This window comes from Haliotis rufescens, unplaced genomic scaffold (assembly GCF_023055435.1).
Source record: "Haliotis rufescens isolate VD_foot unplaced genomic scaffold, xgHalRufe1.0.p SCAF_1, whole genome shotgun sequence".
In the NCBI taxonomy this organism is placed as follows: domain Eukaryota; kingdom Metazoa; phylum Mollusca; class Gastropoda; order Lepetellida; family Haliotidae; genus Haliotis; species Haliotis rufescens.
In genome coordinates, this window is record NW_025963779.1 from 325,446 (window position 1) to 350,910 (window position 25,465).

Consider the following 25,465-nt stretch of genomic DNA (forward strand, 5'->3'; position numbering starts at 1 on the left):
GTTTGATCCGAATGTTCCCCCATCCCCCTGGTATGACAGTTTGATCCGAATGTTCCCCCATCCCCCTGGTATGACAGTTTGATCCGATTGTTCCCCCATCCCCCTGGTATGACAGTTTGATCCGAATGTTCCCCCATCCCCCTGGTATGACTGTTTGATCCCGATTGTTTCACCTTGCTCCTGGTGTTACAGTTTGATCCCGATTGTTCCCCCATCCCATTGGTATGACTGTTTGATCCGATTGTTTCCCCATCCTCCTGGTATGACTGTTTGATCCCGATTGATTCATCTGGCACCTGGTGTTACAGTTTGATCCCGATTGTTCCCCCATCCCATTGGTATGACAGTTTGATCCGATTGTTTCCCCATCCCCCTGGTATGACTGTTTGATCCCAAAAGTTCCCATATTTTCTGGTATAGCCGTTTGATCTCTATGTTTTCCCATTCCCCTTATGAGTAAAACGTGTTGCAGAGCATGTACACCTGCACTCGTGATGTCCAAGCAGTGGTGCTAACATGTACACATGCCCTCGTGATGTCCAAGCAGTGGTGCTAACATGTACACCTGAACACGTGATGTCCATGGAGTGGTGGTATCATGTACACCTGAACACGTGATGTGCAGGCAGTGTTGCTAACATGTACACCTGAACACGTGATGTCCACGGAGTGGTGGTATCATGTACACCTGAACACGTGATGTCCACGCAGTGGTGCTAACATGTACACCTGAACACGTGATGACCACGCAGTGATTGTAACATGTACACCTGAACAACGTGATGTCCACGGAGTGGTGGTATCATGTTCACCTGAACACGTGATGTCCACGCAGTGGTGCTAACATGTACACCTGAACACGTGATGACCACGCAGTGATTGTAACATGTACACCTGAACATGTGATGTCCAAGCAGTGATTGTACACCTGAACACGTGATGTCCACGGAGTGGTGGTATCATGTACACCTGAACACGTGATGTTCAAGCAGTGGTGCTAACATGTATACCTGAACACGTGATGACCAAGCAGTGATTGTAACATGTACACCTGAACACGTGATGACCACGCAGTGATTGTAACATGTACACCTGAACACGTGATGACCAAGCAGTGATTGTAACATGTACACCTGAACACGTGATGTCCACGGAGGGTGGTATCATGTACACCTGAACACGTGATGTCCAAGCAGTGGTGCTAACATGTACACCTGAACACGTGATGTCCACGGAGTGGTGGTAACATGTACACCTGAACACGTGATGTCCACGCAGTGATTGTAACATGTACACCTGAACACGTGATGTCCACGCAGTGATTGTAACATGTACACCTGAACACGTGATGTCCACGCATTGATTGTAACATGTACACCTAAACACGTGATGTCCAAGCAGTGATTGTAACATGTACACCTGAACACATGATGTTCAAGCAGTGATTGTAACATGTACACCTGAACACATGATGACCAAGCAGTGATTGTAACATGTACACCTGAACATGTGATGTCCACACAGTGATTGTAACATGTACACCTGAACACGTGATGACCACACAGTGATTGTAACATGTACACCTGAACACGTGATGACCACGCAGTGATTGTAACATGTACACCTGAACACGTGATGTCCACGCAGTGATTGTAACATGTACACCTGAACACGTGATGTCCACGCAGTGATTGTAACATGTACACCTGAACACGTGATGTCCAAGCAGTGATTGTAACATGTACACCTGAACACATGATGTTCAAGCAGTGATTGTAACATGTACACCTGAACACATGATGACCAAGCAGTGATTGTAACATGTACACCTGAACACGTGATGACCACGCAGTGATTTTAATATGTACACCTGAACACGTGATGTCCACGGAGTGGTGGTAACATGTACACCTGAACACGTGATGACCAAACAGTGATTGTAACATGTACACCTGAACACGTGATGTTCAAGCAGTGATTGTAACATGTACACCTGAACACGTGATGACCACGCAGTGGTGGTAACATGTACACCTGAACACGTGATGTCCAAGCAGTGATTGTAACATGTACACCTGAACACGTGATGTCCACGGAGTGGTGGTATCATGTATACCTAAACACGTGATGTCCACGCAGTGATTGTAACATGTACACCTGAACACGTGATGTCCAGGCAGTGGTGGTATCATGTACACCTGAACACGTGATGTCCAAGCAGTGATTGTAACATGTACACCTGAACACGTGATGTCCAAGCAGTGATTGTAACATGTACACCTGAACACGTGATGTCCAAGCAGTGATTGTAACATGTACACCTGAACACGTGATGTCCAAGCAGTGATTGTAACATGTACATCTGAACACGTGATGACCACGCAGTGTCTGTTACAAGTACGCGTTAATGAGTTTCTGTCAAATACAAAATTTAAACTCTTGCTTCGGGGGCTGATTTATTATAATTCGGATTTTTGACAAATTGCAGAAGTAGCTACTCCCGTCGTTCCTGTCATCAGCAACTACAGGACGTCCTCGTCATCAGCAACTACAGGACGTCCTCGTCATCAGCAACTACAGGACGTCCTCGTCATCAGGGTAGGAACCTGAATTGGAAACACATGAAGTGAGTTAACTTGGAGGATAACCTATTAACTGTCGGCTGTCTTGGGTAATAACATCATATTTACAGTGAGGTGACACGGACGGTAACAGGTAATATATAGTTTGAACATTATAGGAGGGCAAAACATAATGAACTGACTTCAAGTGTAGCAGATAATTTATAGTTTGAACATAATAGGAGGGCAAAACATAATGAACTGACTTCAAGTGTAGCAGATAATATATAGTTTGAACATTATAGAAGCGGGAAATACTGAACTGACTTCAAGTGTAGCAGATAATTTATAGTCTGAACATAATAGGAGGGCAAAACATAATGAACTGACTTCAAGTGTAGCAGATAATATATAGTTTGAACATTATAGAAGCGGGAAATAGTGAACTGACTTCAAGTGTAGCAGATAATTTATAGTTTGAACATTATAGGAGGGCAAAACATAATGAACTGACTTCAAGTGTAGCAGATAATATAAAGTCTGATCATAATAGGAGGGCAAAACATGATGAACTGACTTCAAGTGTAGCAGATAATTTATAGTTTGAACATTATAGGAGGGCAAAACATAATGAACTGACTGCATGTGTAGCAGATAATTTATAGTTTGAACATAATAGGAGGGCAAAACATAATGAACTGACTTCAAGTGTAGCAGATAATTTATAGTTTGAACATTATAGAAGGGCAAAACATAATGAACTGACTGCATGTGTAGCAGATAATTTATAGTTTGAACATAATAGGAGGGCAAAACATAATGAACTGACTTCAAGTGTAGCAGATAATTTATAGTTTGAACATTATAGAAGGGCAAAACATAATGAACTGACTGCATGTGTAGCAGATAATTTATAGTCTGAACATAATAGGAGGGCAAAACATAATGAACTGGCTTCAAGTGTAGCAGATAATTTATAGTCTGAACATAATAGGAGGGCAAAACATAATGAACTGACTTCAAGTGTAGCAGATAATTTCTAGTTTGAACATTATAGGAGGGCAAAACATAATGAACTGACTGCATGTGTAGCAGATAATTTCTAGTTTGAACATAATAGGAGGGCAAAACATAATGAACTGACTGCATGTGTAGCAGATAATTTATAGTTTGAACATTATAGAAGGGCAAAACATAATGAACTGACTTCAAGTGTAGCAGATAATTTATAGTTTGAACATAATAGGAGGGCAAAACATAATGAACTGACTTCAAGTGTAGCAGATAATTTATAGTCTGAACATAATAGGAGGGCAAAACATAATGAACTGACTTCAATTGTAGCAGATAATTTATAGTTTGAACATAATAGGAGGGCAAAACATAATGAACTGACTGCATGTGTAGCAGATAATTTATAGTTTGAACATAATAGGAGGGCAAAACATAATGAACTGACTGCATGTGTAACAGATAATTTATAGTCTGAACATTATAGAAGGGCAAAACATAATGAACTGACTTCAATTGTAGCAGATAATATATAAACTGAGGGCCAAAAGAAACGTTACCAACGATATTTCTAGGAAAAAATATGACCAACACAATTTGAAGCAGCAATAACAATTGTATTGTAGAAATTCATCATTCAGAACAGTAAAATGGGAATTTACTAATTCAACAACAAAGTCCTTGACCTCCAACAGGGACATTTCTTAACATGGGGTCATTCGTCCAGTATTCGATCAAGAACATTGGTTACAACTTTAAGGTGACGACGGCCCAGACTGTTCAATACGGGATATGTAGCAATTCAATTTCCGAAGACGACGCCCCAGCTGGTCCCAGAGATGTTCTATGGGTGACAGATCTGGTGAACGAGCTGGCCACGGCAGGACAGTCACGTTGTTGGCGTTGAGGAAGTCTCTATTAATACGGGTTTTATTGGGTGTGGCGTTATCTTGTTGGAACACCGTCCTTTGTTGACGCTGGATGAAAGGAAGAACCACTGGCCGTAAGATATTGTCAATGTAGCGTTGTGCTGTCAGATTGCCTTCGATGATGACAAGTTCCGTCTTCTCGTCCCCGCAAATGCCGCCCCAGACCATCACACTTCCGCCCCCATAAGGTTCCACCTCCTGGACACAACAAGGAGCCGTACGTTCACCTTGTCGTCGATAAACTCGCGTCCGCCCATCAGGTTTGAAGAGTTGGAACCTGCTTTCGTCACTAAACAGCACTCGCCGCCATTCCCGTTGTTGCCATCGCTGAGTTTGCCTGCACCGCGTCAATCTGGCACGTCGAAGTTGACAGGTCAAGGTCATGCCCTTGAAAGGGCGATAAGCCCGGAGACCATAATGTCGTAGTCGTCTGGTCATTGTTTGTCTGCTGACCGGATGTCCTAAGCTGTTGGCAGCTGCTGACGTCACAGTAAGATATCTGTTCCTCAGATGAAGTACCCGTAAAAAGCCGTCATCCTGCGGGGTCGTGACCTTTGGTCTGCCACTCCGTGGTCTGTCTGCGGTTCTGCCAGTCTGTCGGAGACATGCAACCAGTCTGGCAATGGTCATCTTTGAGCAGTTCATGTTAATGGCAACGTCTCTCTGTGTCGCTCCCATCTGCAGCATACATATGGCTCTCTCCCTCTGGACAGCGGTCAGTTTTGGCATGTTCGTTGGTGTAAATCATCGCAACCAATGATAGGGAACAGATCCGTGCGTAATTTATACCCGGAAATTGCACGATAATTTTGGAAAGAATGTTTTAAAAAATTGCTGAAAAACTCCTAAAATCCGTAAAGCACGTGCAAAGAACGACAGAGAACATGAAGGCTGTATTCGTCAGATGTGTTTTTTACTGTTTTTGAACAGGTTGGCATCCTTGTTTCAAAGAGGCAAATCAGTTAATGTTGGTAACGTTTCTTTTGGCCCTCAGTTTAGTTTGAACATAATAGAAGCGGGACTTCAAGTGTAGCAGATAATATCTAGTTTGAACATAACAGGAAGGCAAGACATAATGTAAATTTGTTTGTTGTTTAAAGGCCGTACTCAGCAATATTCCCGTACATGACGGGGGTCTGTAAATATTAATGATAATAATTTGGGATACAATGAGATGCATCAACCAAATCAACGAGCCCTACCACCCGATCCCGTTAGTCGCCTCTTACGACAAGCAAAGTCGCCTTTTACGGCAAGCATGGGTTGCTAAAAACCTATACTACCCATCAAGACATAATGAACTGATTTGAAGTGAAGTAGGTGATAATTTAAACATGTCACATAAAGGTTTCAGCACTTACGCTTGTCGCCGTGTTTTAGGTCAGAGTCTACCTCCATCATTTGCCCATCATCTGTGTTTCTGCGCGCCAGGTCGCCAAAGTCGGGGTCAACGTGCTTCAGGTCGCCAAAGTCGGGGTCAACGTGCTTCAGGTCGCCAAGGTCCCGGTCAACGTGCTTCAGGTCGCCAAGGTCCCGGTCAACGTGCTTCAGGTCGCCAAGGTCCCGGTCAACGTGCTTCAGGTCGTCAAGGTCCCGGTCAACGTGCTTCAGGTCGCCAAGGTCCCGGTCAACGTGCTTCAGGTCGCCAAGGTCCCGGTCAACGTGCTTCAGGTCGGCAAGGTCCCGGTCTATGTGCAATGACAGTTACAGTTATCCGACCACGTATCCAACACGAGTCGACACTAATCAATACTTTTTCAAGTTATCCAATACTACAGACAATCATAGATAGATAGATAGAGAGATGATAGATAGATAGATAGATGATAGATGATAGATAGATAGACGATAACTATATAGATAGATGATAGATGACATATAGATAGATAGATAGATAGATAGATAGATAGATAGATAGATAGATAGCAAGAAAGAGGATAGATAGATGATTGATACAAAGATAGATAGATATATAGAAAGATGATAGACAGATGATAGATAGATAGATGATAGCTATATAGATAGATGATAGATAGATAGATAGAGAGGTGATATATAGGTGATAGATAATAGATAGATAGAAAGATAGACAGATAGATAGATAGATAGATGATAGAGAGATAGATGACAGATAAATTATAGATAGATAGATGATAGATGGTAGATGGATAGATAGATAGAAAGGAAGAATATACATAGATGATAGATGGATAGATGATAGAGAGATGGATGACATAGATGATAGATAGATTATAGATAGATAGATAGATAGATGATATATGATAGATGATAGATAGATAGATGATAGATAGATAGGTAGATAGAAAGGAAGAAGATACATAGATGATAGACAGGTAGATGATAGAGAGATGGATAACAGATAGATGATAGATAGATTATAGATAGATAGATAGATGATATATGATAGATGGATAGATAGATAGATGAGAGATAGATAGGTAGATAGAAAGGAAGAAGATAGATAGATGATAGATAGATAGATGATAGATAGATAGATAACTAGATAGGTAGACAGATTAGATGATATATGATAGATGGATAGATATATAGATGAGAGAGAGATAGATATATGATAGATAGATAGATCTATAAAATTAATGATAGATAGATAGATGATAGATAACTAGATAGGTAGACAGATAGATAGATAGTTAGATGATATGTGATAGATGGATAGATAGATGACAGATAGATAGATAGATAGATAGATAGATGATAGATAGATAGATAGGTCTATAAAATTAATGATAGATAGACGATAGATAGATAGATAGATGATAGATAGATAGATAGATGATAGATAGATATATAGATAGATAGATACATAGTTAGATAGATAGATAGATGATAGATAGATCTATAAAATTAATGATAGATAGATAGATGATAGATAGATGATAGATAGATAGATAGATAGATAGATAGATAGATAGATAGATAGATAGATAGATAGATAGATAGATAGATAGATAGATAGATAGATAGATAGATCTATAAAATTAATGATAGATAGATAGATAGATTGTATGATAAATACATTATTCCCATGTAAAAGAAAGTAGAGAATTCCTATTGTTATTTGCTGAGTTCCCCTAACACAGTTCCATCAATTGTAGATGAGAGAGATAGATAGATGACAGATAGATGATAGATAGATAGATCTATAAAATTAATGATAGATAGATGATAGATAGATAGATAACTAGATAGATAGACAGATAGATAGATAGATGATAGATAGATACATAGTTCGATAGATAGATAGATGATAGATAGATCTATAAAATTAATGATAGATAGATAGATGATAGATAGATAACCAGATAGATAGACAGATAGATAGATAGATGATAGATAGATAGATGATAGATAGATAGATAGATAGATAGATAGATAGATAGATAGATAGATAGATGATAGATAGATAGATAACTAGATAGATAGACAGATAGATAGATAGATGATAGATAGATACATAGTTCGATAGATAGATAGATGATAGATAGATCTATAAAATTAATGATAGATAGATAGATGATAGATAGATAACCAGATAGATAGACAGATAGATAGATAGATGATAGATAGATAACCAGATAGATAGATAGATAGATAGATAGATAGATAGATAGATAGATAGATAGATAGATAGATAGAAAGAAAGAAAGAAAGATAGATAGATAGATAGATAGATAGATAGATAGATAGATAGATAGATAGATAGATAGATAGATTGATAGATAGATCTATAAAATTAATGATAGATAGATAGATAGATTGTAAGATAAATACATTATTCCCATGTAAAAGAAAGTAGAGAATTCCTATTGTTATTTGCTGAGTTCCCCTAACACAGTTCCATCAATTGTAGTTGCACTGACCTGTGAGCCCAAACTTCAGTCTTATACGAGCCTTGCGTCGTTCTCCTGCTGCTTCATGGCACAACAACATCACGACGATGACCAGAACTAGCAACACTTTCTGTAAACATATGCATCAACAAGTTGTGTAATACATCATGTATCTATGGATGATAGAGCATTAATGTTAATAATCATGGGATCTCTTCCAGAAAAAACCTGTAGGATCCCGGCATCCAACTTTTGTCCCAATAGCACAAGTACCCACTACTGCCAGTACCCATGTCTGTAGTGTCAATAGTACCCATGTCTGTAGTGTCACAAGTACCCATGTCTGTGGTGTCACAAGTACCCATGTCTGTAGTGTCAATAGTACCCATGTCTGTAGTGTCACAAGTACCCATGTCTGTAGTGTCACAAGTACCCATGTCTGTAGTGTCACAAGTAACCATGTCTGTAGTGTCAATAGTACCCATGTCTGTAGTGTCACAAGTACCTATGCCTGAAGTGTCAATAGTACCCATGTCTGTAGTGTCAATAGTACCCATGTCTTTAGTGTCACAAGTACCCATGTCTGTAGTGTCACAAGTACCCATGTCTGTAGTGTCACAAGTACCCATGTCTGTAGTGTCACAAGTACCCATGTCTGTAGTGTCACAAGTACCCATGTCTGTAGTGTCACAAGTACCCATGTCTGTAGTGTCAATAGTACCCATGTCTGTAGTGTCACAAGTACCCATGTCTGTAGTGTCACAAGTACCTATGCCTGTACTGTCAATAGTACCCATGTCTGTAGTGTCAATAGTACCCATGTCCGTAGTGTCACAAGTACCCATGTCTGTACTGTCACAAGTACCCATGTCTGTAGTGTCACAAGTACCCATGACTGTAGTGTCACAAGTACCCATGTCTGTAGTGTCACAAGTACCTATGCCTGTAGTGTCAATAGTACCCATGTCTGTAGTGTCAATAGTATCCATGTCTTTAGTGTCACAAGTACCCATGTCTGTAGTGTCACAAGTACCCATGTCTGTAGTGTCACAAGTACCCATGTCTGTAGTGTCAATAGTACCCATGTCTTTAGTGTCACAAGTACCCATGTCTGTAGTGTCACAAGTACCCATGTCTGTAGTGTCAATAGTACCCATGTCTGTAGTGTCACAAGTACCCATGTCTGTGGTGTCACAAGTACCCATGTCAGTAGTGTCACAAGTACCCATGTCTGCAGTGTCACAAGTACCCATATCTGTAGTGTCAATAGTACCCATGTCTGTAGTGTCACAAGTACCCATGTCTGTAGTGTCACAAGTACCTATGCCTGTAGTGTCACAAGTACCCATCTCTGTAGTGTCACAAGTACCCCTGTCTCTAGTGTCACAAGTACCCATGTCTGTAGTGTTAGTAATACCCATGTCTGTAGTGTCACAAGTACCCATGTCTTTAGTGTCACAAGTACCCATGTCTGTAGTGTCAGTAGTACCCATGTCTGTAGTGTCACAAGTACCCATGTCTGTTGTGTCACAAGTACCCATGCCTGAAGTGTCAATAGTACCCATGTATGTAGTGTCACAAGTACCCATGTCTGTAGTGTCACAAGTACCCATGTCTGTAGTGTCAATAGTACCCATGTCTGAAGTGTCACAAGTACCCATGTTTGTAGTGTCATGAGTACCCATGCCTGTAGTGTCACCAGTACCCATCTCTGTAGTGTCAATAGTACCCCTGTCTGTAGTGCCACAAGTACCCATGTCTGTAGTGTCACCAGTACCCATGTCTGTAGTGTCACAAGTACCCATGTCTGTAGCGTCAATACTACCGATGTCTGTGGTGTCACAAGTACCCATGTCTGTAGCGTCAATAGTACCCATGTCTGTAGCGTCAATAGTACCCATGTCTTAAGTGTCACAATTACCCATGTCTTAAGTTTCACAAGTACCCATGTCTGTAGTGTCACAAGTACCCATGTCTGTAGTGTCACCAGTACCCATGTCTGTAGTGTCACAAGTACCCATGTCTGTAGCGTCAATACTACCGATGTCTGTAGTGTCACAAGTACCCATGTCTGTATCGTCAATAGTACCCAAGTCTGTAGCGTCAATATTACCCATGACTTTAGTGTCACAAGTACCCATGTCCGTAGTGTCACAAGTACCCATGTCTGTACTGTCAATAGTACACATGTGTTAAGTGTCAAAAGTACCCATGTCTGTAGTGTCACAAGTACCCATGTCTGTAGTGTCACAAGTAACCATGTCTGTAGTGTCACAAGTACCCATGTCTGTAGTGTCACAAGTAGTCATGTCTGTAGTGTCACAAGTACCCATGTCTGAAGTATGACAAGTACCCATGTCTGTAGCATCAATAGTACCCATGTCTGTAGGGTCACAAGTACCCATGTCTGTAGCGTCAATAGTACCCATGTCTGTATTGTCAATAGTACCCATGTCTGTAGCGTCACAAGTACCCATGTATGTAGCGTCAATAGTACCCATGTATGTAGTGTCACAAGTACCCATGTCTGTAGCGTCAATAGTACCCATGTCCGTAGTGTCACAAGTACCCATGTCTGTAGCGTCAATAGTACCCATGTCTGTAGTGTCACAAGTAACCATGTCTTAAGTGTCACAAGTACCCATGTCTAAAGTGTCACAACTACCCATGTCTGTAGTGTCACAAGTACCCGTGTCTGTAGTGTCACAAGTACCCATGTCTGAAGTGTCACAAGTACCCATGTCTGTAGTGTCACCAGTACCCATGTCTGTAGTGTCACAAGTACCCATGTCTGTAGCGTCAATAGTACCCATGTCTGTAGTGTCACAAGTGCCCATGTCTGTAGCGTCACAAGTACCCATGTATGTAGTGTCACAAGTACCCATGTCTGTAGTGTCACAAGTACCCATGTCTGTAGTGTCAATAGTACACATGTCTGTAGTGTCAATAGTACCCATGTCTTTAGTGTCACACGTACCCATGTCTGTAGTGTCACAAGTACCCATGTCTGTAGTGTCAATAGTACCCATGTCTTAAGTGCCACAACTACCCATGTCTGTAGTGTCACAAGTACCCATGTCTGTAGTGTCACAAGTAACCATGTCTGTTGTGTCACAAGTACCCATGTCTGTAGTGTCACAAGTACCCATGTCTTTAGTATCACAAGTACCCATGTCTTTAATGTCACAAGTACCCATGTCTGTAGTGTCGTAAGTACCCATGTCTGTAGTGTCACAAGTACCCATGTCTGTAGTGTCACCAGTACCCATGTCTGTAGTGTCACAAGTACCCATGTCTGTAGCGTCAATAGTACCCATGTCTGTAGTGTCACAAGAACCCATGTCTGTAGTGTCACAAGTACCCATGTCTGTTCCGTCAATAGTACCCATGTCTCTATTGTCAATAGTACCCATGTCTTTAGTGTCACAAGTACCCATGTCTGTAGTGTCACAAGTACCCATGTTTGTAGTGTCAATAGTACTCATGTCTTAAGTGTCAGAAGTACCCATGTTTGTAGTGTCAATAGTACTCATGTCTTAAGTGTCACAAGTACCCATGTCTGTAGTGTCACAAGTACCCATGTCTGTAGTGTCACAAGTACCCATGTCTGTAGTGTCAGTAGTACCCCTGTCTGTAGTGTCACAAGTACCAATGTCTGTAGTGTCACAAGTACCCATGCCTGTAGTGTCACAAGTACCCATGTCTGTAGTGTCAATAGTACCCCTGTCTGTAGTGTCACAAGTACCCATGTCTGTAGTGTCAATAGTACCCATGTCTAAAGTGTCACAAGTACCCATGTCTGTAGTGTCACAAGTACCCATGTCTGTAGTGTCACAAGTACCCATGTCTGAAGTATCACAAGTACCTATGTCTGTAGCGTCAATAGTACACATGTCTGTGGTGTCACAAGTACCCATGTCTGTAGCGTCAATAGTACCCATGTCTGTATTGTCAATATTACCCATGTCTGTAGCGTCACAAGTACCCATGTATGTAGCGTCAATAGTACCCATGTCTGTAGTGTCACAAGTACCCATGTCTGTAGCGTCAATAGTACCCATGTCTGTATTGTCAATAGTACCCATGTCTTCATTGTCACAAGTACCCTTGTCTGTAGTGTCAATAGTACCCATGTCTTAAATGTCAAAAGTACCCATGTCTGTAGATCTATAAAATTAATGATAGATAGATAGATGATAGATAGATAACTAGATAGGTAGACATATAGATAGATAGTTAGATGAAATATGATAGATGGATAGATAGATAGATGAGAGAGAGATAGATAGATGATAGAGAGATAGATCTATAAAATTAATGATAGATAGATAGATGTCTGTAGTGTCAATAGTACCCATGTCTGTAGTGTCACAAGTACCCATGTCTGTAGCGTCAATAGTACCCATGTCTGTATTGTCAATAGTACCAATGTCTGTAGTGTCACAAGTACCCATGTCTCTAGTGTCAATAGTACTCATGTCTTAAGTGTCAATAATACCCATGTCTGTAGTGTCAATAATACCCATGTCTGTAGTGTCACAAGTACCCATGTCTGTAGTGTCAATAGTACCCATGTCTTACGTGTCAAAAGTACCCATGTCTGTAGTGTCAAAAGTACCCATGTCTGTAGTGTCACAAGTACCCATGTCTTAAGTGTCAATAGTACCCATGTCTGTAGTGTCACAAGTACCAATGTCTGTAGCGTCACAAGTACCCATGTCTGTTGCGTCAACAGTACCCATGTCTGTTTTGTCAATAGCACCCATGTCTTTAGTGTCACAAGTACCCATGTCTGTAGTGTCAATAATACCCATTTCTGTAGTGTCACAAGTACCCATGTCTGTAGTGTCACCAGTACCCATGTCTTTGGTGTCACAAGTACTCATGTCTCTAGTGTTACAAGTAACCGTGTCTTAAGTATCACTATCGCAAGTACCCATGTCTGTAGTAGCACCAGTGCCCATGTCTTTAGTGTCACCAGTGCCGATGTCTTTGGTGTCACAAGGACCCATGCCTTTAATGTCACTACCGCCAGTACCCATGTCTTTAGTGTCACAAGTACCCACAATCTCATTAAAATCAGATCTTAGTTCTCGTTACCGTTAAACAAAGATCTGCCAGTAGGGGTCACGTCAGAACGACCTTTCATCCGACTAATCAGAGCGTCGCTTACCAGATCATGAAAGTGACAGACGAAAGGTGATTTCTAATCATGCAGCCTCGAAAACGTTAAAACGGGATATTCCGAACGATAGTTACGGGCTTAACGACTGAATCTATACAATCTAGACCATATATTAGCCATTCTAGAACGTTCTTTTGTTCAGGTTTCAAATTTTTAAGCGAGAATTTGTCACAATATGTTTCGAAACGTAGTCGTCAATTTGAAATTAGTGCCGTAAAGCACGAGAAAGCTGCCTTCTGATTGGCTAATGTCGACTCCTGTCAGTAATTCCATTGGTCGGTCAGGGTTTGCGAAATCTCGGTCTGACGTGACCCGTAATGGGATGTCCTCAGATCTTTGTTTAGCGGCAGCGAGAACTAAGATTTGATTTTAATGAGATACAGTACCCATGTCTTAAATGCCAAAAGTACCTATCTCTGTAGTGTCACAAGTACCCATGTATGTAGTGTCACAAGGACCCATGTCTGTAGTGTCACCAGTACCCAAATCGGTAGTGTCACAAGTAGCCATGTCTTTAGTATCACTACCTCCAGTACCCATGTTTTTAGTGTCACAAGTACCCATGTCTTTAGTGTCACTACCTCCAGTACCCATGTCTGTAGTGGCACAAGTACCAATGTCTGTAGTGTCACCAATACCCATGTCTGTAGTTTCACCAGTACCCATGTCTATAGTGTCACCAGTACCCGTGTCTTTAGTGTCACAAGTACCCATGTCTGTAGTGTCACAAGTACCCATGTCTGTAGTGTCACCAGTGCCCATGTCTCTAGTGTCACAATTACCCATGTCTGTAGTGTCACCAGTACCCGTGTCTTTAGTGTCACAAGTACCCATGTCTTTATTGTCACTAGTGCCGATGTCTTTAATGTCACAAGGACCCATGCCTTTAGTGTCACTACAGTCAGTACCTATGTCTTTAGCGTCACAAGTACCATTCTCATTAAAATCTGATCTTAATTCTCGCTACCGCTAAACAAAGATCTGCCAGTAGGGGTCACGTCAGAACGACCTTTCATCTGACCAATCAGAGCGTCGCTTACCAGATCATGAAAGTGACAGACGAAAGGTGATTTCTAATCATGCAGCCTCGAAAACGTTAAAACGGGATATTCCGAACGATAGTTACGGGCTTAACGACTGAATCTATACAATCTAGACCATATATTAGCCATTCTAGAACGTTCTTTTGTTCAGGTTTCAAATTTTTAAGCGAGAATTTGTCACAATATGTTTCGAAACGTAGTCGTCAATTTGAAATTAGTGCCGTAAAGCACGAGAAAGCTGCCTTCTGATTGGCTAATGTCGACTTCTTGTCAGTAATTCCATTGGTCGGTCAGGGTTTGCGAAATCTCGGTCTGACGTGACCCGTAATGGGATGTCCTCAGATCTTTGTTTAGCTGCAGCGAGAACTAAGATCTGATTTTAATGAGATTGCAAGTACCCATGCCTGTAGTGTCACTACCTCCAGTATCCATGTCTTTAATGGCTCAAGTACCCATGTCTTTAATGTCACAAGTACCCATGTGTTTAGTGTCACAAGTACCCATGTCTTTAGTGTCACAAGTACCCATGTCATTAGTGTCACAAGTACCCATGTCTGTAGTGTCACAAGTACTCATGTCTGTAGTGTCAATAGTACCCATGTCTTTAGTGTCACAAGTACCCATGTCTTTAGTGTCACAAGTACCCATGTCTTTAGTGTCACAAGTACCCATGTCTTTAGTGTCACAAGTACCCATGTCTGCAGTGTCACCAGTACCCGTGTCTTTAATGTCACAAGTACCCAAGTCTTTAATGTCACAAGTACCCATGTCTGTAGTGTCACAAGTACCCATGTCTGTAGTGTCACAAGTACCCATGTCTTTAATGTCACAAGTACCCATGTCTTTAGTGTCACTACCGCCAGTACCTATGTCTTTAGTGGCTCTACAAAAACGGTATTGTTATCTCAACCTCATCATTCAGAATGTAAAACGCATAAACCATGGATCGCCAAGTTCATTTCCTGGGTCAGATTAAATCAATAACACGAATGTCACTCGTGTTTGATATGGTGGCTGATTCGGACAATCGCCATATCGGCCTCAGTTATCCACTGGATATGGCGACAATGCATTAGTTCGACACGACACTGTGATATCGCGACACAATATAGAGATATTGCGATACAGTCAAAAACGAAAACGATACAGTCAAAAACACAATAACACTACCACTTCCCGCTGCGGCTCATTGCCTTGCGTGAATCGATTTGTTGGCGCATGCAACGGACAGTGAAAAAATAGCGGAAATAAACTTTGAGCCAATATCTATACGCATTTCTGAGATTGGTTACCCGTGATCTGTGAAGATTTCGATAAAACAAAGTGCGAATGCTAAGTAAATTCTTCAACATTTTTGAAGTGGTGTAACCCTACACCTGTGTCTTTGTCGTCATTCACTTGATGTTCAGTTGATATAACTAGTGGTAGCAGCACTCCATTTGGCATTTCTTGTGTCTGGGTTAACTTCATTCAGTCTGAGATTTGCTCATAAATCCAGGTCAGATATGATTGAGGCATTAAATGTTACGTAACATGCCCGTGACAGTGTAGCAAGAGAGGAATGATCGGTTGAGTTACACAAAATACATCGATCAAAGGAATAGCCGATAACCATCTGTTGTCTTGCACAGTGGATTTGTCAAAAGTCAGACAGATAGAAAGACAGAAGGGTTTATTTGTGCCCCATTCGTAGATACAAACAAAAACACAGATTATCTCAGTATCTACAGATCCCAATATCTACGAGCAATCGCCCAGCGACTTATGAAAAACAATAAAACAAATTAATGAATACATAACATGTTATTTTATGAGGAGACTGAAATAGCTAAATAATAAATACTGTGCTGTATACATTAACATGCACATACATTATATAAAATCTCTCGGCGCTTAATTAAAAAAGCATGGCAGGTTTTGGCAAAGCAAAACGTGAGATCTTGGTTTGCTGAAATACTAGTAAATGTGTCTGTACAAGACACTGCGTTGAAGTAAGGGAGGGAAAAGCTACTTGTAGTAAGAAGGTGGCCCTCTTGTCGCTGTATATAGGGCATAAAAGTACATGCACATGTAGTAAGAAGGTGGTCCTCTTGTCGCTGCATATAGGGCATAAAAGTACATGTACATGTAGTAAGAAGGTGGCCCTCTTGTCGCTGCATATAGGGCATAAAAGTACATGTACATGTAGTAAGAAGGTGGCCCTCTTGTCGCAGCATATAGGGCATAAAAGTACATGTACATGTAGTAAGAACGTTGGCCCTCTTGTCGCTGCATATAGGGCATAAAAGTACATGTACATGTAGTAAGAAGGTGGCCCTCTTGTCGCTGCATATAGGGCATAAAACTACATGCACATGTAGTCAGAAGGTGGTCCTCTTGTCGCAGCATATAGGGCATAAAAGTACATGTACATGTAGTAAGAAGGTGGTCCTCTTGTCGCTGTATATAGGGCATAAAAGTACATGTACATGTAGTAAGAAGGTGGTCCTCTTGTCGCTGTATATAGGGCATAAAAGTACATGTACATGTAGTAAGAAGGTTGGCCCTCTTGTCGCTGTATATAGGGCATAACAGTACATGTACATGTAGTAAGAAGGTTGGCCCTCTTGTCGCTGCATGTGGGGCATAAAAGTACATGTACATGTAGTAAGAAGGTTGGCCCTCTTGTCGCTGTATATAGGGCATAAAAGTACTAGTACATGTAGTAAGAAGGTTGGCCCTCTTGTCGCTGCATGTAGGGCATAAAAGTACATGTACATGTAGTAAGAAGGTTGGCCCTCTTGTCGCTGCATATAGGGCATAAAAGTACATGTACATGTAGTAAGAAGGTGGTCCTCTTGTCGCTGTATATAGGGCATAAAAGTACATGTACATGTAGTAAGAAGGTGGCCCTCTTGTCGCTGCATATAGGGCATAAAACTACATGCACATGTAGTCAGAAGGTGGTCCTCTTGTCGCTGCATATAGGGCATAAAAGTACATGTACATGTAGTCAGAAGGTGGTCCTCTTGTCGCTGCATATAGGGCATAAAAGTACATGTACATGTAGTAAGAAGGTGGTCCTCTTGTCGCTGTATATAGGGCATAAAAGTACATGAACATGTAGTAAGAAGGTGCTCCTCTTGTCGCTGCATATAGGGCATAAAAGTACATGTACATGTAGTAAGAAGGTGGCCCTCTTGTCGCTGTATATAGGGCATAAAAGTACATGTACATGTAGTAAGAAGGTGGTCCTCTTGTCGCTGCATATAGGGCATAAAAGTACATGTACATGTAGTAAGAAGGTGGCCCTCTTGTTGCTGCATATAGGGCATAAAAGTACAAGTACATGTAGTAAGAAGGTGGCCCTCTTGTCGCTGTATATAGGGCATAAAAGTACAACATGTGCTTCCTCCCGGATACAGTGTTTACGGTTAAAACAACATATTTCTTCACAAGGTACATTCTCGTAGTGACCAGTCTCTAGTCTTTAAGGCGCCACTCCCCATCTAAATTTAACCAGTCCACTCCTGTGATTTCTATTGAGCGGACATTTCACATGTAGTTCAACGGCATAAGTATCTTGAAACAACTTATATGTCCTCGGTTTATTTTTTACTCGATTTCCTTCTTTTTATAAGTATAGGTTTACTAAAGCGGGCGGAATACATCCAAATCTGAGCTTGAATGTATAGTAGCTAGGTGAAAACAACAGAAGACCTATCTCACCTGACCAATAAGACTTTACACCATATACATAAATAACATGTATAGGCCCGTGAAGACCCGGGCTAGAATAGGTCTTCAGCAACCCATGCTTGCCTTAAAAGGCGACTATGCTTGTCGTAAGAGATGACTAACGGGATCGGGTGGTCAGGCTCGCTGACTAAGTTGATGTATGTCAGCGATCCCAATAGCGAGGATCGATGTTCATGTTGTCAATCACTGGATTGTCTGGTCCAGACTAGATTATTTACAGACCGCCGTCATATAGCTGGAATATTGCTGAGTGCGGCGTTAAACAACATACAAACAAACATATATATATTGTATTTTATCATATAATGGGTAGGTTTCTTGGCAGGATAAAGCCAACGCATAAAAACGATATCCGTTGGGGTCATATGCTGATAGAGATGCAAATATCAAGGGTCAAGTAGGGACTACTTTCACTGTTTATAAACATCATTCGGCGATCGAGTCAGAATTAACCATCAGGAATCTGGATATACTACAGGGATAATTGCTATCATTATCAAAAGAAAAGTCTAATATACTGAACATAAGTGTCTAACTGTGATGTAGCTAAGGCATTTTATAAGTTTTGGCAACTTTGGAGATAAAAATTTCGAAACAATTTTGCGAGGGCACGAGGCCTAGCCAAGCGGGATCAGTAGCCATATCTGTGCTTGTAGACCTCTGCGGCTTGAAACCTTCTCCACAAATTAAAATAGTTGGATTTGGCCGAAATATGTTTGAATTGTAACCTTGTTTCGTTTTGTCGCTGTGTGTACATCTGACCACACTTCTTAACGTTATGACAGGACAGAACGACTGTCAACAACGTCTGACCGTGGCCGTGACGTCTCATAGACTAGGGTTAGAGAAGCTTCCCTTCGACAAAGGGCAGTTACTCTAGCGGACAGACCGATGGATTGCCGCGAAAGGCAATTAAAAAGAAGGATTGTTGTTTTGCGTATATTTTGCTTCGCCACTGTATAAGAAACAGATTTCAGTTGGAACTATATTGGCTACTGTTACTGTCCTACTGACACTTCACTTACCCTGTGACGTAATAAATATTAATGCGCGCATTCCAGGAAAACTCGCAATGTTTCGGTAATGTTTGTGAGAGAGGGAAAGCGATTTTCAAGCACAGAATAAAAGAATGACATTATATGATAAAGAGGTTATCACGCTTGTGTGTTTGGGGATGGTAAATATCCTGTATTAGGAATAAACAGTATGTATTTAGCTCGCCAAGGCTCGCTAAATACAATGTTTATTCCTAATGCAGGATATTTACCATCCCCAAGCACACTCCCGTGATAACCTCTATATATTATCATAATATTAGATTGTAACAAAGACTTGTAACATGGAACGCGTTTCATTGTACAGCTGCAGATATAGGGGCTGTTGTTCCTTTATTTGGATATTGAAGGGTACATTCCTCAATCAGGATGACTGAAACCTCTGTCCATTTATTTCGCTAATTGACAAAAATATCCACGTTCAAAAGGACTTTAAAGCATGATAATAGACTAATTATGCTGGGATTAGTAGCGAAAACACAACTAATGTACATTGACTTTCGTTTTCTTTTAATCCTATCATTTCAGCCACTGGGTGATGAAAATAAAAAAACAAAATGTTTGGAATTGTTATCATATTAGAACAAGTGGACTGACTTTCCAGTCAATATGTAAAATAACTAAAATATTCAGGCGTTTTATTAATTGACTAAGTGACAATTTCAGTCATTTTACACATTGACTGCAACATATCCACACGATATGATAGCCAATGCTCAGCTGCCATCCTTAGCTTGTGTCCCAAGTCAAACTTGGAAAACTGCAGAATACTAAAAGCTAGTAAGTTATCAAAACATCGTCACCATCACCGATGCGACCTCCAAAGATGCCTACATTTCCGTTCCAAGATAAAACTGTATTTCATTTTGTTGGTCAATGTGACATCACGCCCTTATAATATCAATAAACGAGACAAATGCGTTTACGGTTGGCGCAGCATAGATAACGAAAAAATCGAGATAACTGGGATATCATCCGGAAAAGTTTGAAATAAAGGAATAATAAAAAGTTACTTATTTCATGATTTTTTACAATGCCGTTATAAACATATAGAAAACTCACTCAGATTGAATGCATTGGAGTTTAACACACTAATTGAAGTTGAACATGTAAACGGTGTCCCCGTCGTGATAGTTCAAGAATATGTCCTTACGCGGTATCTATATGTACATACCTCATCACTGAATCATGAAAAATATAACACAAAGAAAAGCGTTTGTTAAGAATGAATTGACAAAAAAACGTTAATATAAGAATCAGTATTCAGGTAGACCCAAGTCTTCACCACCCCCGATAACCTATACAGAAGCTGCGGGATGGATACAGGCCGTGGAAGCCAGCACAGAACAAGTGTGCAGTGGGAGCATCAGGTGCACACACGTTACATTGAAATCCCACGCGACATATATTGTGAATCTAATTTGAACGAAATCGGATAAATATCTTAATGTTAACCATTATGAGGCCTCCGTTCCGTTGCCATGGTAACTGGGGTTCTCACAACCTATGACACTGTGTATACGTAGATGTATATTTATCGAAATCGGACAATATCTAGATTTCAACCAATCATAGTCTTCCGTCCTGTCGTTATCAGTTATTTAGATAGTAACGGACATGAGGTAACCTGGTAGAGTATCGTAAGCTACGTGTTTGTACAACAATAAGTTTGATAGAAATCGGTTAAAAGGATCAGGAGTCATAATCCCTTGTATACATCCTGCGTAGAGCAAGTCATAACCCCTTGTATACAACCTGCCTAGAGCAAGTCATTACCTCTTGTATACAACCTGCCTAGAGCAAGTCATAACCCCTGTATACAACCTGCCTAGAGCAAGTCATAACCCCTTATATACAACCTGCCTAGAGCAAGTCATAACCTCTTATATACAACCTGCATAGAGCAAGTCATAACCCCTGCATACAACCTGCCTAGAACAAGTCATAACCCCTGTATACATCCTGCGTAGAGCAAGTCATAACCCCTTATATACAACCTGCCTAGAGCAAGTCATAACCCCTGTATACAACCTGCATAGAGCAAGTCATAACCTCATGTATACAACTAGCGTAGAGCAACAGGATGGTTGTTGTAGAGATTCAAGTCTTTTGCACATCCAGACAATGTGTAACGATCAATTAAACCTGCGAAGTTTCATGACTGTCGATAAGTATTATTTCATAGCGAAATGTAACAATTATTCTGTCACTTCAAACCTTATTGTAAAAAAATATTTACAGATAAAGTTAATCCGCAACCCTTTATGTAAACTGTTTTACATTTAGGGTTATCTTGTGACCCTCAGCAAATTTGATTATTTTTACAATAAGGGTTAATACGCAACTCTCAATGTGAAAATGTTTACATGAAGGGTTGTAACAAAACAGGAGACATGAGGTCGGCCGCTGCCAGGGTATTCCAGATATGTCACAATACGGCACAATCTCTAATCTTTGGTGTCGATACTAAATACAGAGTCAGTGTCAGAGTATATCCAGTTTCCATTATCCGCATTTGGTGTAAAAGGAAAAGTAGCGGTGAATGCATCACTGAACATCGGTTATGACACCAGCTGTTCGCTATAAAGGTAAGCATGTCCTGCTCTGTCGGTAACACCCGCAACTCACACAATAGAAAGGTAAGCATGTCCTGCTCTGTCGGTAACACCCGCAACTCACACAATAGAAAGGTAAGCATGTCCTGCTCTGTCGGTAACACCCGCAACTCACACAATAGAAAGGTAAGCATGTCCTGCTCTGTCGGTACAACCCGCAACTCACACAATATAAAGGTAAGCATGTCCTGCTCTGTCGGTAACACCCGCAACTCACACAATAGAAAGGTAAGCATGTTCTGCTCTGTCGGGAACACCCGCAACTCACACAATAGAAAGGTAAGCATGTCCTGCTCTGTCGGTAACACCCGCAACTCACACAGTAGAAAGGTAAGCATGTCCTGCTCTGTCGGTAACACCCGCAACTCACACAATAGAAAGGTAAGCATGTTCTGCTCTGTCGGGAACACCCGCAACTCACACAATAGAAAGGTAAGCATGTCCTGCTCTGTCGGTAACACCCGCAACTCACACAATAGAAAGGTAAGCATGTTCTGCTCTGTCGGGAACACCCGCAACTCACACAATAGAAAGGTAAGCATGTCCTGCTCTGTCGGTAACACCCGCAACTCACACAATAGAAAGGTAAGCATGTCCTGCTCTGTCGGTAACACCCGCAACTCACACAATAGAAAGGTAAGCATGTCCTGCTCTGTCGGTAACACCCGCAACTCACACAATAGAAAGGTAAGCATGTCCTGCTCTGTCGGTAACACCCGCAACTCACACAATAGAAAGGTAAGCATGTCCTGCTCTGTCGGTAACACCCGCAACTCACACAATAGAAAGGTAAGCATGTCCTGCTCTGTCGGTAACACCCGCAACTCACACAATATAAAGGTAAGCATGTCCTGCTCTGTCGGTAACACCCGCAACTCACACAATAGAAAGGTAAGCATATCCTGCTCTGTCGGTAACACCCGCAACTCACCAAATATAAAGGTAAGCATATCCTGCTCTGTCGGTAACACCCGCAACTCACCAAATATAAAGGTAAGCATGACCTGCTCTGTCGGTAACACCCGAAACTCACACAATATAAAGGTATGCATATACTGCTCTGTCGGTTACACCCGCAACTCACACATTAGAAAGGTAAGTATGTCCTGCTCTGTCGGTTCAACCCGCAACTCACACAATATAAAGGTAAGCATGTCCTGCTCTGTCGGTACAACCCGCAACTCACACAATATAAAGGTAAGCATGACCTGCTCTGTCGGAAACACCCGCAACTCACACAATAGAAAGGTAAGCATGTCCTGCTCTGTCGGGAACACCCGCAACTCACACAATAGAAAGGTAAGCATGTCCTGCTCTGTCGGTAACACCCGCAACTCACCAAATATAAAGGTAAGCATATCCTGCTCTGTCGGTAACACCCGCAACTTACCAAATATAAAGGTAAGCATGACCTGCTCTGTCGGTAACACCCGCAACTCACCAAATAGAAAGGTAGGCATGTCCTGCTCTGTCGGTAACACCCGCAACTTACCAAATATAAAGGTAAGCATGACCTGCTCTGTCGGTCACACCCGCAACTCACACAGTAGAAAGGTAAGCATGTCCTGCTCTGTCGGTAACACCCGCAACTCACACAATAGAAAGGTAAGCATGTCCTTCTTTGTGTCGTGTTATCGCCATGTCGTGTCGTGTTATCACCATGTCGTGTCGTGTTATCGCCATATCGTGTCGTGTTATCGCCATGTCGTGTCGTGTTATCGCCATGTCGTGTCGTGTTATCGCCATGTCGTGTCGTGTTATCGCCATGTCATGTCGTGTCGATGTTTCTTTTGGCTGTATCGCAAAATCGCTATATCGTGTCGTGATATCGCAAAGTCGTGTCGTGATATCGCAAAGTCGTGTCGTGCTATCACTTGCAGCGAAGTTCGTGATTGAAGATGGTCTCCTTCACATAAAGCTTGTAAATCCCGTGATTGAAGATGTTCCTCGACATCCCGGCAGAACATCACGAATACGAATCAATATTGCAAACCGCAACGGTTTCAATTCAACGTTAAACCACAGTTCATTCTCTGTTCATTATTGTAAATACCATATTTAAACAATAGAAGCGGACGGACGAAAGGTGGCTACACTCACCGGCTGCATGTCGTCTGATGGATGGAGGTCGGCTGCTTGGGATGGGTGGAGGGGCGAGGTTGTGCTCCTTGGTTTAGCTGATGGTCGAGATTGGTGCCAAGTGATGCTTTGAGTGGCCCGGCCAGTTCAGGGTTCCCGGGCAGAGTGCAGCTCTAATATACCCGCTACTGTGTAATGTATACTCGCATCTGATTAGTTTCAACAACTCAGGAGCCACTCGATATGCCTCACTTTGATAGGATATTTACATAACCCCATCTGCCACACGCACCCGGTGCTCACCCTCAGATGCCACTCATTCATCAACACTGACAGCATGTAAAATTGTAAAATATCATATGATAATAGTACACAATATGAAAATAGTAGTAGGGATGTGTGTGTGTGTGTGTGTGTGTGTGTGTGTGTGTGTGTGTGTGTGTGTGTGTGTGTGTGTGTGTGTGTGTGTGTGTAATTTATATTCAATGACTGTACACACATCTGAGGTCAGATAATTTATATTCAATGTCTGTACAAACATCTGAGGTCAGATACTTCATATTCAATGTCTGTACACACATCTGAGGTCAGATACTTCATATTCAATGTCTGTACAGACATCTGAGGTCAGATACTTCATATTCAATGTCTGTACAGACATCTGAGGTCAGATACTTCATATTCAATGTCTGTACACACATCTGAGGTCAGATACTTCATATTCAATGTCTGTACAGACATCTGAGGTCAGATACTTCATATTCAATGTCTGTACAGACATCTGAGGTCAGATACTTCATATACAATGTCTGTACACACATCTGAGGTCAGATACTTCATATTCAATGTCTGTACAGACATCTGAGGTCAGATAATTTATATGCAATGTGTTTAAGGACGTCTCGGTCGACACTATACATATTCACAGTAGCGCCTTCCAAACAGTAGACACATTTCGAGTATTGAAACTTAAAGAGAATAAAGATTGCACTGTCTGTCCAGCCCAAGGCAGCTATCAAGTAGTGGAATATACATGAAACAGAGATTCATTTGTTTCGACGTAGACGGATGCGACATTTTAGTGACCACAGCTGACCTTCGTTATAAGGACTTTGCATCTTTTCATGGGAACATGATAATGTGTTGCTGTTGTTGTTGGTGTAATAAATAGTCGACTAACCAAGATGTACGCATACTGAGGGCAGTGACATAAAAATAATAACAGTGTGCGTGATCCGATACAGTAACCCCTTTCTTCTCACAAACATATCTGTGTGAATGGACCCGTGAAGATCCAGGGTAGAACAGGTCGTTTGCAACCCATGCTTGCCGTAAAGGGGACTACACTTGTCGTAAGAGGCCACTAACGGGATCGGG

General features: G+C 41.4%; 2 protein-coding genes across 3 annotated transcripts; both read right to left on the minus strand.

Annotated features, from left to right (window-relative positions):
- Positions 1 to 2,443: 2,443 nt before the first annotated feature.
- LOC125377847 (involucrin-like) lies at positions 2,444 to 24,312 on the minus strand. Of its 2 annotated transcripts, none has more exons than XM_048391975.1 (4): positions 24,110 to 24,312; positions 8,404 to 8,503; positions 5,863 to 6,159; positions 2,444 to 2,606 (listed from the first exon to the last, which is right to left on the minus strand). In XM_048391975.1, exons 1-4 carry the CDS (start codon positions 24,116 to 24,118, stop codon positions 2,575 to 2,577), a joined length of 438 nt encoding a protein of 145 aa, XP_048247932.1. In that variant the 5' UTR covers positions 24,119 to 24,312; the 3' UTR covers positions 2,444 to 2,574. The 2 variants fall into 2 exon arrangements, with proteins under 2 accessions (XP_048247932.1, XP_048247879.1); XM_048391922.1 differs by having other exon boundaries at positions 5,863 to 6,189; positions 24,110 to 24,308.
- LOC125377819 lies at positions 2,613 to 4,183 on the minus strand. The gene is made up of 2 exons (XM_048391864.1): positions 3,027 to 4,183; positions 2,613 to 2,778 (listed from the first exon to the last, which is right to left on the minus strand). The coding sequence occupies exons 1-2, from the start codon at positions 4,023 to 4,025 to the stop codon at positions 2,632 to 2,634; spliced, it is 1,146 nt and encodes a 381-aa protein (XP_048247821.1). The 5' UTR covers positions 4,026 to 4,183; the 3' UTR covers positions 2,613 to 2,631.
- Positions 24,313 to 25,465: the final 1,153 nt, after the last annotated feature.

Excerpts from the sequence above, each read along its gene's own strand:
- LOC125377819 (XM_048391864.1), bottom strand. The coding sequence starts at position 4,025 with ATGCAGTCAGTTCATTATGTTTTGCCCTCCTATTATGTTCAAACTATA. Across the intron at positions 2,779-3,026 it reads ATGTTCAAACTATAAATTAT|CTGCTACACTTGAAGTCAGT; the intron begins CTGCTACACTTG and ends ACTATAAATTAT.
- LOC125377847 (XM_048391922.1), bottom strand. Across the intron at positions 6,190-8,403 it reads ACTGAAGTTTGGGCTCACAG|ACCGGGACCTTGCCGACCTG; the intron begins GTCAGTGCAACT and ends CATTGCACATAG. Across the intron at positions 2,607-5,862 it reads CCTAAAACACGGCGACAAGC|GTTCCTACCCTGATGACGAG; the intron begins GTAAGTGCTGAA and ends TTTCCAATTCAG.